We start from the raw sequence: 15,278 nt of genomic DNA on the forward strand, positions 1-15,278 counted from the left end.
TATAATATAATAATAAAATGATTCGTTCATTTAAACATAAAGATTCAGACACTCGTCGTTACTGTAATCGAGTAATAAAGTAACTTCCTATGGTCGCAGCTAAAGTAACAGAAACTGTTTCTGTTTGATTAAAGTTTTTAAACAACCGGAAGTGACGGAGGGGCTTCTCTCTTGTTGACACTCGTGCTGATCTCTGAGCGGCTGTTTGCTTCAGTTTCACTAGAGTTAAAACTTTATCATCGATTTTATATCGAATCGTTCCTGTGACAAACTTTTAAACGTTTATCGAAAATCTGTAAACATTTGTTTGAAGTGACGAGTTCACGAGCTGAAGCAGCAAAGAGTCGAGAGGAGCTAACACCGGCTAACGTCTGTTAGCATCATTCATCTGAACGGAAAGGAGGCTTTGTGTGTGTGTGTGTGTGTGTAGCTTCCGGTCTGTAGCTGTAGTGTTTGTTCAGCAGCTGTTTAACATGGATCATGACCTGCGATGAACTGTGGAGACAGAGATATCAAAATAAAACGAGTTTCCGGGAGGAAGAGGTCGAGAGATGGAGCTCAGAGTCACATGACCCCTGCCAGGAAGAGAGGAGGAGCAGGTGGAGGAAGAGGAGGAGGAGGAGGAGACACATGTTCCACCAACAGGAGGCTCAACAGCATCATGGCTCAACCTGCTGAGGTGAGTTAGAAGATCAGACAGACACATTCTCAGATACTTGATCAGTAGTCTGATCTGGAATCAGTTCCCTGTGCAGTCAGCTGATAGGACCATTGAAGAGAGGTCGTCTGTTTGACGTGTGAACTGAACGCTCTCATGTCTCCTGTCTCTTGTCTCTCGTGTCTCGTGTCTCGTGTCTTGTCTCGTGTCTCCTGTCTTCTGTCTCTTGTCTCTTGTCTCTTGTGTCTCGTCTCTTGTCTCGTGTCTCTCGTCTCTTGTCTCGTGTCTCTTGTCTCGTGTCTCTTGTCTCGTTGCAGTTCTGCAGCGACACGGAGGACCTGTTTGGAGACTACGACAGTCTCCTGGAGGACAGCTCGCTCCTGGGGAAGCTCGAGGACGCAGAGCGGGACGAGAGACGGCGTGAGCTCCAGATCGTGGCCGTGGACCAGCAGGACCTCGCCGCTCCGCCACCGCCCGAAGACGGCGTCCAGAAGCGCTCCTGCCAGGATGTCCTCACAGACTCCATCTTGGACGTCCTGGGAGACGAACCCTTCGAGGACTTACCTCTCAGCCAGTTTCAGTTTGAAGAACAGATCGGTGAAGGTGTGAAGAGGAACAAGCTGCAGGACGGAGACAAAACTTCAACACCTTCTAGAAACGCAGGAGACAGTGGACACAGGAGGACGTCTGGGGCCGGGACAGACGATAGAACCAGGAGCCGAGCGAGGAGGAGCGTGACGGATCAGCTGAAGAGGACGATGCTCTGTAACGCCGCCGCTCCGTCCAGCGTCTGTCGCTCTGTCGGGATGAAGGAGGCCGTGGTGACCAAGGAGATCAGCGTGGCCCGGCAGGCCATGGAGACGGTGTCCTCGGGGACGAGCGACCTGGGGCCGTTCTTTGGACTCCCCTCCAAAGTAAAAGACCTGATGTACAGGCTGAGAGGAATCAAGAGCTTATATGGTGACGGACGGTTTCATTATGGATTCATCAGGTCGTGTGAACCAGTTAAAACAAAACGTCTCAGTTTGTCAGAGACGAAGAAGACGAGTTCAGATCTCGTGTTCGTTTCATGTTCTCACTTGAAACAATGAATCCAAAACTTTGAGATCAACGTTTACAAGAAATACAAATATTCAATAATCCACACCACAATAACAAATATTGAAATTAAGAAATATAACAAATAAGAAGTTATAGAACATGAATAAAAAAAGGAGAATAAGCAGAGATCAACAGAACGATCAGACCAGTGTGAATCAGAATCTGGGTTTAGTTCCAAGTATGTTTACGATGTTTGTTTGAGAACTTTTGAGTTTTGAAGTTTATAAAATAAGACATTTGAAGATGTCACCTTTAGTGTAAGTGAGCACTTTTCTCACCCTTTATTGTAAATGATCCTCATGTAACATGTAAACCAGCTTTAGAGGTGTCGGCAGGTGGATTCTGTTTTATTCCGTCAAGCCACTGAAGCTTGTTGTTCCTCGTCTGTCTCAGATTGGCAGGAGACGTGTCTGAACCTGGACTGTGTTCAGCAGCGGAAGAATCTGATCTACTCTCTTCCGACCAGCGGAGGGAAAACTCTGGTGGCAGAGATCCTCATCCTCCGAGAGCTGCTGTGCAGGAAGAAGGACTGTCTGTTCATCCTGCCATACATCTCACTGGTGCAGGAGAAGGTACTGGTTTGGGTTCAGACCGAAGAACCACATCATCACGTCGAGGGAGTAACATGTTTTGTTAAATCAGCATTTAGACCAGCTGTCTGATTAGAGAGAGCTGATGACTGTAGCTTGAAACTGCAGATGATCGTGTCGTGGAGATGTTGTTGTTGTTGTCAGCAGTGAAGAGCAGAGGACTGAGGATGGAGCCTTGTGGGACTCCTTTCCTAAACTCCACGGACTCACTCTGTGGATGTTTCAGGTGCGCGGGCTGGCGAGCTTCGGCCTGGAGCTGGACTTCATGGTGGAGGAGTACGCCGGCAGTAAGGGCCGGTTTCCTCCGGTGAAGCAGAGAAACCAGACGTCCCTTTACATCTCCACGATAGAGAAGGGCCACGGCCTGGTGAACTCTCTGATCGAGTCCGGCCGGCTGGATAACGTCGGCCTGGTGGTGGTGGATGAGGTAGAACTTTAAACAGAAGGAGTTTGAGGTGTTGAGATGTTCTGAGGTTTGATGGAAGCTGTTTTTCTTCTGGTGCAGCTTCACATGTTGGGTGATGGAAGCAGAGGAGCTGTCATTGAAATGACTCTGGCTAAAGTTCTGTACATGAGCAGTAAGTGTCTTATTTCATTTCTTTTGTTATTATCTTTGGATTAAATGAGTGATGCTCCTGATTTATTTTCCAGAAAAGACTCAGATTATTGGCATGAGCGCCACCTTGGGAAACATCCGGGACCTGCAGACGTTTTTAAAGGCTGAAAATTACACAAATGACTTCAGACCTGTGAGTGATTCTAAACGTGTATTCATGAAGCTGATGTGTTGTGATGATGAAGTTCTTCAGCTGTGGAGATTTAATCTTCCTCTTTCCAGGTCCAGCTGAAAGAATACGTCAAACTGAACGACACCATCTATGAAGTGGACCCGAAGGAGGAGGACTGCTTCAGGTTCTCACGTCTTCTCAACTATAAGGTAAACACAGGTTTCACATGTTGTAGTCGTCATGTTCGCTTTCAGCGCACAACTACACAACAGAGACACACACATACAAATAATTCAACTTCTACTCGTGAAGTGAAGCCAAGACAGACGAGTCTGAAGATGGTGTTCTGTGTAGTGACCAGCAGGGGGCGACTCCTCTGGTAGTTTCTATAGAAAGTGACTCTTCTTCTCACTTCATGAAGTCAGTAACATTCAGGAGTTTCTGTCTCAGTCTCTAGTTTCAAGTCTTCTTCAAACAGCTGATGTTCATTTAGTAAATTATGATCATTTAAAGTCAAACAGACCATAAAGCACCAGATGTGTTGGGGGGGGCATACCACAGATGATTGACAGCTAGTTTAGTTTATTGATATTTGAAGATGAGTTCACTGTCTGCTCTCTGGTGTCTCTCAGTATTCCAGCTCGATGCAGAAGATGGACCCGGACCACATCATCGCTCTGGTGACTGAGGTCATTCCCACGCACTCGTGTCTGGTCTTCTGTCCGACCAAGAAGAACTGTGAGAACGTGGCAGGGATGATCTGTAAATATCTGAGAGAGTGAGTGAACCAGTGGTCTGTCGTCTCTGGTGCCGTCAGCCGCCACTGACTCCTTCCTCTGATCGAACAGGGACTTCCTGCAGCACAGGCGGGAGGACAAGGCCGTCCTCCTCCGAGAGCTGAAGGACAGCGGGGACGGCTCGGTGTGTCCGGTGCTCAGGAGGACGGTGCCGTACGGCCTGGCCTACCACCACAGCGGACTGACCACCGAGGAGAGGAAGCTGGTGGAGGAGGCCTACTCCAACGGCGTGCTCTGCCTCCTGGCCTGCACCTCCACCCTCGCTGCTGGGATCAACCTCCCGGCTCGCAGGTGAGACGGATCAGTGTCTGTAGATAAAGACGAGCGGTGAATGTTTACTGAGATTATTAATCTGTGACCGACCTCGATGTCCAGAGTGATTCTCCGCTCGCCGTACGTGGCCGCGGACTTCCTGAAGAGGAGTCAGTACAAACAGATGGTGGGACGAGCCGGGCGAGCGGGCATCGACACAGTGGGGGAGAGTATCCTCGTCCTGCAGGACAAAGACAGGAACCTGGTGCCTAGACTCACACACTCCAGCCTGATCGGCCCCAGAGGACTGGACTGAAGGTCTCAAACTGATTCTTCTGTTCTCAGGCTCAAGCACTGGTCTGCGCTCCGATGGAGAACTGTCGCAGTCACCTGATGCACGACGAGGGGAAAGGAATCCTGAGTCTCATCCTGTCGCTCATCGGACTCAATGTAAATCCTTCTGTCTGCTCGTTCTTCTTCACGACACCGACGAGGTAACAGAAGAAGTAAGAATCAGCTGCTCTGTTGTCAGATCACCACCTCGATGGAGCAGGTCCGGGACTTCCTGCAGGGGACGCTGTTGTACGTGCAGCGGGAGCAGCTGTGTGCGGAGCGGAGCCTGTGGGACGTGGTGCAGCAGTGTGTGGACGTCCTGCAGGACAAAGACCTCCTCGCCGTGACCTCAGAGACACAGACGCTGCAGGTCACCAAGCTCGGAAAGGCTACGTTTAAAGGTGACGCATCATCGACGCTGAGTCTCACGAGTTTCACATCCTGAAGGTTTTATAATAGTTTACTGACGCCAGCATCATCATTTAACAGCATCTGTAGAATTCTTATTATCAGACTCACGTGAACCTGGTTTGATCAAACTAAACATATAAAAAATGTTATCATGTGAAATAACAAAATAAACACAAAAATCAAACAAAGAGCTTGATGCTGCGACAGAGAGAAACCTTCAGTGTGTGTTCCTTCTCTTAAATCCTGATTCTTACCTGGTTTTGAGTTGATCAGACTTTTCAGTAACTTCAAAATAAAAGCACTATTACCAGGATTAATTCATATCTAGATGACAAATGCAACATTGGTATTTAAAATAAAACAAAACAATAACCGTGAAGTGTAGTCACATGGTTGATTGGCTGGTTTCTCCGCTGTGATGTAAGAAGATGCACGATGACATCACTGTGAGGGTCTCCTTGGATTCTGACCCGCCCAGCTTGTGATGTCACAGCTCAGTGATTGGTCCCCTCCTCTCGTCCTCAGGCTCCGTGGACCTGAGCTGCAGTGGCGTCCTCTACCAGGACCTGTCCCGCGGCCTGGAGGGGCTGCTGCTCAACAGCTACCTGCACCTGCTCTACCTGGTGACGCCCTACGACATGGTCGCCCAGTGCAAACCCGACTGGATGATCTACTTCAGACAGGTGTGGAGTCGCTGTCGGTCACTGGGCTGTCGCTGGTCTGTACTCGTCTTTGTAATATTCTCAGTCGTCTCTTTCAGTTCACGCTGCTGTCGGTGGCCGAGCAGAAGATGTCTGCAGCCGTCGGCGTGCCGGAGAGTTTTGTGGCGAGAAAAGCTGCCGGACAGACGGTGAAAAACGTACGAGAGAGTTAGTGAGAGAGAAAGCTCACGATGATGTTCACAGTGTTCAGGTGTGAAATCAGCTGATGTCGTCTCCCTGTGGCTGTGAGACAGAATGTGGACATGACGGTGGCGAGACGCATGTACCTGGCTCTGGTGCTGTTCTGTCTCCTGAGGGAAACGAACCTGTGGAGCGTGGCTGAGCGGTTCCAGCTGAGCCGAGGCTTCGTGCAGACTCTGCTCAGCTCCTCGTCGGCGTTCTGCTCCTGCGTCCTGCACTTCACCGAGGTACCGCCCTCCTCCGACCTGGATCTGCAGCAGCTGCTCTCACACATTGAACCTGAATAAATCTGTGTTTCCTGTGTGAGATCAGGAGCTGGAGGAGCTGTGGCCGTTCAAAGCTTTGCTGACGGAGCTGACGCGGAGGCTGAGTTACTGTGTGAGGGCGGAGCTTATCCCTCTGATGGAGGTGGTTGGAGTCATGGAGGTCAGTGAAGTAATTGTAACAACATATACAATTTAGTTGTATCGTCACATAGAGTATGTTCTCATGTTTGTTTTTTCCTCCAGTCACGAGCGAAGCAGCTCTACAACGCCGGCTACAAGACGCTGAGTCGCCTGGCGAACGCCGACCCCGCCTCCCTGTCCAAGACCATAGAACACCTGTCCAACAAACAGGCCAATCAGATCGTGGCCTCGGCTAAAGTGAGTTTGTCCTGGTGCCTCCACGTGAAGGTTTGAACCTGTTGGTCAACACGTGGACTGATGACCTGTCTCTGTGTCTTTGTGTCTCTGTGTCTCTGTGTCTCTGTCTCTCTGTGTCTCTGTCTCTCTGTCTCTCTGTGTCTTTGTGTCTCTGTGTCTTTGTGTCTCTGTGTCTCTGTCTCTCTGTGTCTCTGTGTCTCTGTGTCTCTGTGTCTTTGTGTCTCTGTCTCTCTGTCTCTCTGTGTCTTTGTGTCTCTGTCTCTCTGTGTCTCTGTCTCTCTGTCTCTCTGTGTCTCTGTGTCTCTGTCTCTCTGTGTCTCTGTCTCTCTGTGTCTTTGTGTCTCTGTGTCTTTGTGTCTCTGTGTCTCTGTCTCTCTGTGTCTCTGTCTCTCTGTCTCTCTGTGTCTCTGTCTCTCTGTGTCTCTGTGTCTCTGTCTCTCTGTGTCTCTGTCTCTCTGTGTCTCTGTGTCTTTGTGTCTCTGTGTCTCTGTGTCCCAGATGCTGCTGAATGAAAAGGCGGCGGCTCTTCAGGAGGAAGTGGACGACCTGCTGATGGCGCCGTTAGATCTGCCTGCTGATTTATCAGCAGAGCAACTTGTCTGAGTTTATTTATCATTAAATATTTATACATAACTTTTATTCTCTGTCTGAACGGCTGCCGTCCTGCTTTTTATACTTGCATTGCTTTGAAATACACATTTCTTTTATTAAATGAGTTTCATAACTTCACTGTGATCATGAAGAGACGTCTGTGACTCTAAGATTCATTCTGACAAATAAATCTGTAAAACACACGTTTGACTTCTTAAAGAATCTTCTTCTGAATGTTGAACGTACGAATTCAATGGAGTTTGTTAAAGTTTAAAGTTAAGGAGTCAACAACAGATAAATAAACAAAGATGGACGAATGGTCTGTGCAGTGGTGATCGTGGACTGGAGCCGTGGTATCGAGGTCCCGCCCATACATGCTCTCAACCAACCAGGAGTCAGTCTCAGCTGTCAGTCACAACGTCTCATGTTTTTATTAGAGCTGTGAAATGATTAAAATTTTTAATCAAATTAATCACAGGTTTCTATGGATTAATCATGATTAATCACATTACCGATTTTCTCGGAATATTTTTGTGAAAACAAGATTTATGACATTTAACTTTTCTTTTGTGCTGCAACTCAGCAGTTCTTCAGCAGTTATCATTGCTTTTCCATATGGAACATTAATATAATCTTCATCCTAAACAGAATTCGGGTTCCTTAGCCATTGTGTGGTTGAATAAAACTTTTTTTTTTAAATTTAACAGAAATTATTTGAGCTTCTTAGCCATAGGATGGTTGACATTTTTTATATTTTTTGTCACACAACCATTAACCACACCATGATACAATCTAATGCCTCTAAAGGCCCTCTTAGCTACTCGGTCTTTAGCCAGTTGGTGAGGCAAACTAACTTGTTCAAATTCTCTGACAGTAAAGCTGACCGCTTCTTTTGCACAATGTGTCCGGCGAGTGAGTCTGGTTTGGCACATTCCACTTGAACGCCCCTCGCCGACCAACACATGCTTCGCGTGGCGGTGGTTAGGCGGGTATTGCTACGGTGAAACGATAACGTCTTCTCGCAGAGTGTGCATATCACCTTGGTTTTAATGAATGTTCAATCTTTGTTTTTTTGGAACACGATCTTCCCGTCCAGAAGGTCCTCAGGTTCATCAGAATTATCCATGTTGTTTGTTTGTTTGAATGGCAGCTGCCGTCTGACTGCATTACGCCGGGTTCACACCGGACGCGGTAGCGACGCCGAAGCGAGGCGGAAGCGCAGCGCCAATCCTCTGGCTCCCATCCACTCCCATGTTAAACCGCAGCGCTGAACACACCGGAGGCTGAAGCGTAGCGTTGTGCCGCGGCTGCCTAGCGCCGTGAAGCGATCGTTTCGGCGTCGAGTCTATTTTTTCCGCTTGACGCGAGCGTATCGCGACAGGAAACACACTGAAAAATGATTTTAAACGATATAGATGACATATTTTATATGATATAAATGATCAAATATGCATCCCATACTTTGTATTCACGTTCTGTTGTCTTGGACTTTTAATTTGACCACTTTTACCAACCACATTATTTAATGTCCCCCTCTGCCCACTACAGCCACACAAGCAGTCATAAAGATAAAAAGAGAGCACGTTAGAGAAGTATAAACCAAAACGAGTCCGTCGATGCAGCTGCGTTGCCTTCCGCGGTTGCAGTCGCGGGACTATTCTGCCTTTACGCCTCGCTTCGGCGTCGCTTCCGCGTCCGGTGTGAACCCGGCGTTAGAGCGGCAACTAGTGCAGAGGCGGCGGAATTGGAAGGTCCTTCTGCGCATGCGTTAAATGCGTTAAAAAAAAAAAACGAATTAATCCTGTAATTTAATCATAACGCGTTAACGCGTTATATTTCACAGCTCTAGTTTTTATATCAAATAACATTGAAACCAAACTGATCAGAAACTTGAACAAACATCAGAGAGATAAGAACGACATGAAATGACAGAAACATCTTTAAAAACATTTAACGTCTACTTCGAGTTTTAGTTTGGTTCACGTCCCATCTGCTAACATGGAGGAGGGTTTATACTGCAGTCAGACACCAGGGGGCGGTGGAGATGCTTCAATTATTGGATCTGTCATGTGATCCATCTTTATTGATGGATTGAGTCAGGGGCCCTGCAGGTGTCAGTTGGGCCCCTGTGGGTCTCAGGACCGCCCCTGTGCCTCCACACAAAGACCGTGTTGAAGCTCAGATGAGGAAGTGCGCCCCCTGCAGGAGGAGCAGACAGTTCAGGAAGTGTCTCAGTGCGATCATGAGTCTCCTGCTCCTCTTCCTCCTCCGTCTCTCGGACGGACTCCTCTTCACCAGAGACCCGGGCTGGGTCGCCTCCGACCCGGGATGGAACTCGACCGGCTCCGGGTCTCAGCTCGTCTCCGTCACCGCGGATCTGAGCTCCATCCTCCACCGGGTGGACCCGAGGTTTCTGTCCGTGACCATCGACTCCAGCCTGGGGACCGAGGAGAGCTTCATGTACCTGCTGAGGTCAGAGCGGGACAGAGTGTGTGTGTCTGCGTGTTGATCTTTGTGTGTTTGTCTTTATGTATTTAGGTGTGAGTGTGTTTGTCTTTGTTTATCTTTGCGTGCGTGAGTTTGTGTTTGTGTTTGTGTGTGTTTGTCTTTGTGTATTTGTTAGGATGCGTGTTTGTCTTTGTGTATTTAGGTGTGAGTGTGTGTGTCTGTGTTTATCTTTGTTTGTGAGTGCGTGTGTGGCTGTGTTTGTCTTTGTATGTTTGTCTTTGTATATTTGTGTGTATGTGTGTTAAAATTTGTGTGAGTGTGTGAGTTTGTCTTTGTGTCGTTGTGTCTTTGTTTGCGTGTGTGTTTTGTCTTTGTACGTTTGTGTGTGTCGTGCATCATTTTGAATAATCTTTATTATTAAGAGGAAAACTCTTCTCAGAATTCAAAGGTAAAATATGTTCATTAAGAAAAGAGAGTTTAATTTTATCAACGAGATTCAAACTGAATAATAATGAATTCAGAAGTTCCGTAATCTCCTAAATTAATCTTTCTTTTAAGTTTTAACTTTCATTTTCATTTCTGATCATCAAAGTTCAAACTGACACATTTGAATCTGCCTCTGAGAGATGAGGATCAGTTTCCTGAGGTTCTGATCCGAACCTCCGATGTGTTTTGTGTTTTGAGTTCAGATCTCAGAAGATCCGGACTTTGGCCAAAGCTCTGAGTCCCGCGTTCCTGAGGTTCGGTGGAACCAGACAGGACTTCATGGTTTTCACTCCTGAGAGGAAACATCTGCCATCATCAGGTGACAGAGCCAAGCTCCTCCCCCGGCTCGGTTTCATACGGAAATAAACCACAAGATAATAAAATCAAATATTTATGATCATTCAAAAACAACAGGAAATTAATTTTTGATCTCTAGAGACATCTAGTGGCCAGAGGCGTTATATTTTCAGCTTGTCAATATGTAAAATCCTTGTAGACACGAGTTCTCAAGACGACCTCGAGGGAAGTTCTCCAAAACGTTCAGTTGGATTCAGATGAACTGATTAGATTTGGGTGGTTAAAGGTCAAAGGTCACATGAATGTAAGTTGACCTGTGGATCAATGTCCTCTCTGCTGCCGGCAGCTCCGTCCTGTGATGAAGGGACGCTGCCGTCCTGGCTGGAGGACAAACTGAAGGTGGAGTGGACGAAGCAGCAGCTGGTCCTGATGAGAGAAGACGCTCAGAGGAAGTACAGGAGCGTGAAGTTCACAGGTAGGAGCACGTGATCAAGTGAACACGCAAACATGTGATCATGTGATGGTGTGATCATGTGACGCGCTGGCTGACCCCCTCCCTGTGACAGAGTCGACCGTGGACCTGCTGAACTCCTTCTCCAACTGCTCGGGGATGGATCTGATCTTCGGGCTGAACGCTCTCCTCAGAACAGACGACAACAGCTGGAACAGCAGCAACGCCCGCTCCCTGCTGCGGTACTGTGAGTCCCGAGGCTACCACATGTCCTGGGAACTGGGGAACGGTACGACCACGTGGCAGCTGACCCGTAGGTTCAAGTCCCCTCACAGAGGTCGGGGGTTTGATATCTGTCGTGTGTTTGACCTCAGAACCAAACAGCTTCGAGAAGAAGGCCGGGATCCGAGTGGACGGACATCAGCTGGGACAGGACTTCCACCGTCTCCGAGACATGATGTCAGAGTCCAAATTGTACCACGGCGCCGGACTGTACGGGCCGGACGTGGGCCAGCCGCGAGGCCACAGGATCGACCTACTGGAGGGGTGAGAGGTCACGTGTGCATGGGAACAATAATCTGATATAAACCAGATTGAAACAATAATCTCATCGGGAGGAACCACAGAGGAAAACGAGAAGCGACTCGGTGTCACACAACTTCCACTTCCTGTGGCAAAACAAGTCCTCAGTGTGGCGTCCCATCCTGTTCAACACACACACACACACATGTCCATACTCATACACATATAAATACATATATACACACACATATGAGTCCATATAAACTATACTTTGACATTAAGACCGTGTGCAGCAGAGAACCGTCTCTGTAGCAGCAGTCGAGGCCGAGCTCAGTTCCTGTGATTTGATTAGCGTCATGTGAGCTTCACGCTTCGCCTCATTTAGTCCAGAACCTTTGAACTGGTCGGGGGGGTTCCGTGGTTCGCCCGCTCGCTGCTCTCGGTCACGTGACCTTCTCCTCCGGGTGGAGTCTCCTCTCAGGGTTTGTTCCGTGTGGTTGCAGGTTCCTGCCGAGCGGAGCGGACGCCGTGGACGCCTGCACCTGGCACCAGTGAGTTCTCCTCACGTTCTGTTGTGTTCGCACAGTGACAATAAAGTTCCTGAAGTCAGACAGAGACCATGTGACCTCAGGCTGAGACGCCTCCTCTGTCCCGTGTCTTAGTTACTATGTGAACGGCAGAGACACGTCCCTGGAGGACTTTCTGGATCCAGAGATTCTCGACACGCTGAAGTTAAAGACCAAAGAAGTTCTGCAGGTAAAGACAGCGAGACACACAGGGACTTGGACATGTGCGCGGGGACGATGTTGACTCGTGTCCTCTGGTCAGAAAGTACAGATGGCGTCCCCGGGGAAGGGGGTGTGGCTCGGAGAGACGAGCTCGGCGTACGGGGGAGGAGCCGTCGGTCTGTCCGACGCCTTCGCTGCAGGATTCATGTGAGTTCAAGAGAAACCTTCTATCAGAGCTGAGAGGAGAAGCTGAGGAATCAGTCAAACAAACTATTAAATGAGTGTTTCATTAATAATAATAATAATAATAATAATAATAATAATAATCTTTCTCCAGTTGTTCAGAGAGTCAGAGCCGTGAGCATCGTCTCTAGATCAAATCAGAAGTCGCAGTGACCTTTGTGCCAAATGTGAAAAACGTCCCTCAACATGTTACTGTCATGTGGGGGGGGGACTCTAATGCACTAATTACCCAGCAGCCCCTGGTCTCATGACAAACATTACAACAAACAACCTGCTTGATGCTCACAATATATATTACTCTGAGACCACACACACTCACACACACAAACAGACACACACACACACACACACACACACACACACAGTGTTACAGTGAGAGTGTGCCCCCTGCAGGTGGCTGGACAAACTGGGCCTGGCAGCCACACTCGGCATGGACGTGGTGATGAGGCAGGTGCTGATTGGTTCAGGAAGCTACCACCTGGTCGACAACAACCTGGACCCACTTCCTGTAAGACCTTCTTCTTCACTGGTTCTATAAACGTCTGCTGCTGCTCGACGTGTTGTTCATCTGACACTCTTCATTTGCATAAACACTGCTGCTAGGCAACGGCCAGGTGGACGTTCCAGAGTTAATACAGTGAAGATGGGGGGGGGGGAAGGGGGGGGGGGGGGAGAAGAAGAGGAGGCTGATGAAGGTGAAGATGTTTAATGCAGACAGACGTCACCGGAGGCTTCGACTAATCAGCTGGTGTTTGTTCAATTTACTGATGAACATTGATTTAAAGTCCATGTTAGTCTGGACGGGGGGGGTCTTAAAGAGACAGGAGCGAACACCAAGAGTTTGAGACAGAGGCTGAACAGAGGATCTGCAGCGATGAACGTTAGAGCCTGATGATTTCTCTCCTAACGACTTCCTGTGTGACTGACAGCAGGGTTGACGCTGACCTCTGACCTCTGACCTCTGACCTCTCCCGTCGTCTCTCAGGACTACTGGTTGTCTCTTCTCTACAAGAGACTCGTGGGACCGGAGGTTCTGAAGATCGAGGCGGTGGCTGCTGTCGGCCGCAGCAGGAGAGTGAGAGTGTATCTGCACTGCTCCAACACAAAGAGGTGCCCCTGCTGCAGCATCACTGATTCCCTCTGATAGAACTTCCTGTGATGACCCTGAGGCTCTGTGTGTCTGCAGCTACAGCAGAGGAGCGCTCACGATGATGTCCATGAACCTGAGTGGGAAACCAGCCCGGATCTCCACTCCGGCTCTCGGCTCCCCCGGCACAGTGGAGGCGTTTGTCCTGCAGGCCGAGGGGCCCGGGGAGGAGGGGCTCTACTCCAGGTGCCTCCTCAATGTGCCCATTGATCCCTCGAGACTCCTCCTGTCACGAGGAGCATCACTGCGTCACTTAGGTTCAGTGTTAGAGGAGTTCACAGATTCTCCTCAGGAGCTTCATTAAAGGAGCAGTCCACTGAATCTAAACATCTCATCATAGAAGTTCAATCTGTAAAATAATCACAGTATTTTAAGGATGTAGAAATAGTCATTGTAGAGTCGGGATATTTTTTGGACTAAATGGTTAATTAATGAAATAATCTGCAGATGACTCGATAATGAGAATATTTCTTTTGACTTCTTGAAGGTCTGTGAAGCTGAACGGGGACGTGCTGAAGATGGTGGACGATAGAACCCTCCCCGACCTTAAAGGAAGGCGTCTTCCTCCAGCCGACCACCTGCAGCTTCCTGCCTACTCTCTGGCCTTCTTCGTGTTCCCAGACGCTCGAGCCGCCGCCTGTCTCGACCCCGGACGCCTCCGAGGACGCCGCGGACACGGAGACGTCTTCAGATAGAACTCAGATCATCCTCTCCGGACTAAACAGACTCCAGCTCAGGTGACCACGATGAAACGAAGAATTACTTTCACATCCCGGTGGCTGTGTTTCTAAGTTTCTAATAAAAACATGGTAGTGACTCGTGTGAACGGAGCCACCGTCTTTGATCCTAGAATCACAGGTGAAGATAAAGATGGACCACATGACTTTGAGAAGTGAATTCCAGATCAAGGTTTCCTTCAGTTTTTATTTAATTTTCATCACAAACGCTCGAAGCTCTAACGCATCACAACCAAACTCCTCCTTCCTCCTGCTCCTCGCCGGGTGTGATGATGTAACACAGAGATTTGTAATCCAGGTTTCCTGACGCGTCAAAACATCTGCTTCACCTGAACCGACACATGATGACACACAGGTTGTGGGAATGTCATTTAACTTAATCGTTATAATATAAAGTGATGAAATCCTCTGATCTTCTCAGACTCAACATGACGTCATCAGAAACCTTCTTCACCTCCTCAGATGAAAACATGTCGGCCCGTGTCATCAATATAACAGTAAAACACAGCTTTCATGTATGTTTAAATAAGATTTATTTCACATGTTTTGCAGAAGGAACAACTAATAAAGAGCTGATTTACATATCATCTTTCAGTAAAAACTTTTTAAAATACAGAAAATGAAAAATATCATCTGTCAAATTAGATTTCACACATTTTCAACAAAACACAATAAAATATTACAACCTCTCGTTCCTTGTTTGTTGTTTTAAGACGGTAAATGTTCGTCTTGGTTCGTTTTGTTTAAACTTTGATCCACGAGTTTAAATATGTGAGATTTTAATAAAACTGAACTCAATATGGAAAATAAAAAGTTAAAATGTAGAACAGATTAGAGAAAGCACCATCGCTGCTCCTCTACGTCTCTGATGCTGGTGCTGCAGCGAGCAGAGATTTAAATAGAGCAGCTGTCGGGAATCGACCACAGAGCCGGTGATGATGGTCTGGATGGGGGGGGGGGGGGGGTCCTCAGGTGCCCCCCCCCAGCCTCGCTCACTTCCTCTTACATGGTCATCATGTTGGGGAAAACGCTGGTTCTCCTCAAGCTCAGTATCGGCTGCTGCTGATCAAAACCTTTTAAAATGATTCTATTTACAGTGTGAAGACAGACAGAGGACGGACAGAGGACGGAGGACAGAGGACGGAGGACGGACAGAGAAGATCATCACTTTGTTCTTCTTTTCTTTAATGAAGAGAAGAACAAACACTTTTC

The 15,278-nt window shown here is 48.0% G+C and overlaps 2 protein-coding genes across 3 annotated transcripts; both read left to right on the plus strand.

The window, feature by feature from the left end:
- Nucleotides 1-128: 128 nt before the first annotated feature.
- Nucleotides 129-7,211, plus strand: helq (helicase, POLQ like). The gene is made up of 18 exons (XM_053411004.1): nucleotides 129-679; nucleotides 976-1,618; nucleotides 2,153-2,331; nucleotides 2,576-2,776; nucleotides 2,855-2,927; nucleotides 3,001-3,098; nucleotides 3,188-3,286; nucleotides 3,710-3,855; nucleotides 3,926-4,165; nucleotides 4,250-4,391; nucleotides 4,472-4,576; nucleotides 4,659-4,860; nucleotides 5,396-5,553; nucleotides 5,631-5,729; nucleotides 5,826-5,999; nucleotides 6,085-6,198; nucleotides 6,282-6,416; nucleotides 6,915-7,211. The coding sequence occupies exons 1-18, from the start codon at nucleotides 491-493 to the stop codon at nucleotides 7,017-7,019; spliced, it is 3,102 nt and encodes a 1,033-aa protein (XP_053266979.1). The 5' UTR covers nucleotides 129-490; the 3' UTR covers nucleotides 7,020-7,211.
- A 1,985-nt stretch (nucleotides 7,212-9,196) lies between these two features.
- On the plus strand, nucleotides 9,197-14,756 carry hpse (heparanase). Of its 2 annotated transcripts, none has more exons than XM_053411619.1 (12): nucleotides 9,197-9,479; nucleotides 10,145-10,260; nucleotides 10,585-10,713; nucleotides 10,805-10,978; nucleotides 11,064-11,235; nucleotides 11,715-11,762; nucleotides 11,874-11,967; nucleotides 12,040-12,146; nucleotides 12,576-12,690; nucleotides 13,168-13,292; nucleotides 13,369-13,515; nucleotides 13,817-14,756. In XM_053411619.1, the coding sequence occupies exons 1-12, from the start codon at nucleotides 9,250-9,252 to the stop codon at nucleotides 14,022-14,024; spliced, it is 1,665 nt and encodes a 554-aa protein (XP_053267594.1). In that variant the 5' UTR covers nucleotides 9,197-9,249; the 3' UTR covers nucleotides 14,025-14,756. The 2 variants fall into 2 exon arrangements, with proteins under 2 accessions (XP_053267594.1, XP_053267595.1); XM_053411620.1 differs by lacking the exon at nucleotides 9,197-9,479 and adding an exon at nucleotides 9,486-9,903.
- The last annotated feature ends 522 nt before the right edge of the window (nucleotides 14,757-15,278 follow it).

The sequence above is a fragment of the Pleuronectes platessa genome, chromosome 19, assembly GCF_947347685.1.
Source record: "Pleuronectes platessa chromosome 19, fPlePla1.1, whole genome shotgun sequence".
Lineage (NCBI taxonomy): Eukaryota > Metazoa > Chordata > Actinopteri > Pleuronectiformes > Pleuronectidae > Pleuronectes > Pleuronectes platessa.

What these genes read in the sequence shown, in the direction of transcription:
- helq (XM_053411004.1), top strand. Translation starts at nt 491, where the DNA reads ATGAACTGTGGAGACAGAGATATCAAAATAAAACGAGTTTCCGGGAGG. An exon ending in CGGAAAGGCTACGTTTAAAG is followed by an intron (nt 4,861 to 5,395) that starts GTGACGCATCAT and finishes TCTCGTCCTCAG; the next exon opens with GCTCCGTGGACCTGAGCTGC. An exon ending in GGATGATCTACTTCAGACAG is followed by an intron (nt 5,554 to 5,630) that starts GTGTGGAGTCGC and finishes CGTCTCTTTCAG; the next exon opens with TTCACGCTGCTGTCGGTGGC.
- hpse (XM_053411619.1), top strand. Translation starts at nt 9,250, where the DNA reads ATGAGTCTCCTGCTCCTCTTCCTCCTCCGTCTCTCGGACGGACTCCTC. An exon ending in GAAACATCTGCCATCATCAG is followed by an intron (nt 10,261 to 10,584) that starts GTGACAGAGCCA and finishes TGCTGCCGGCAG; the next exon opens with CTCCGTCCTGTGATGAAGGG. An exon ending in GAGGAGGGGCTCTACTCCAG is followed by an intron (nt 13,516 to 13,816) that starts GTGCCTCCTCAA and finishes GACTTCTTGAAG; the next exon opens with GTCTGTGAAGCTGAACGGGG.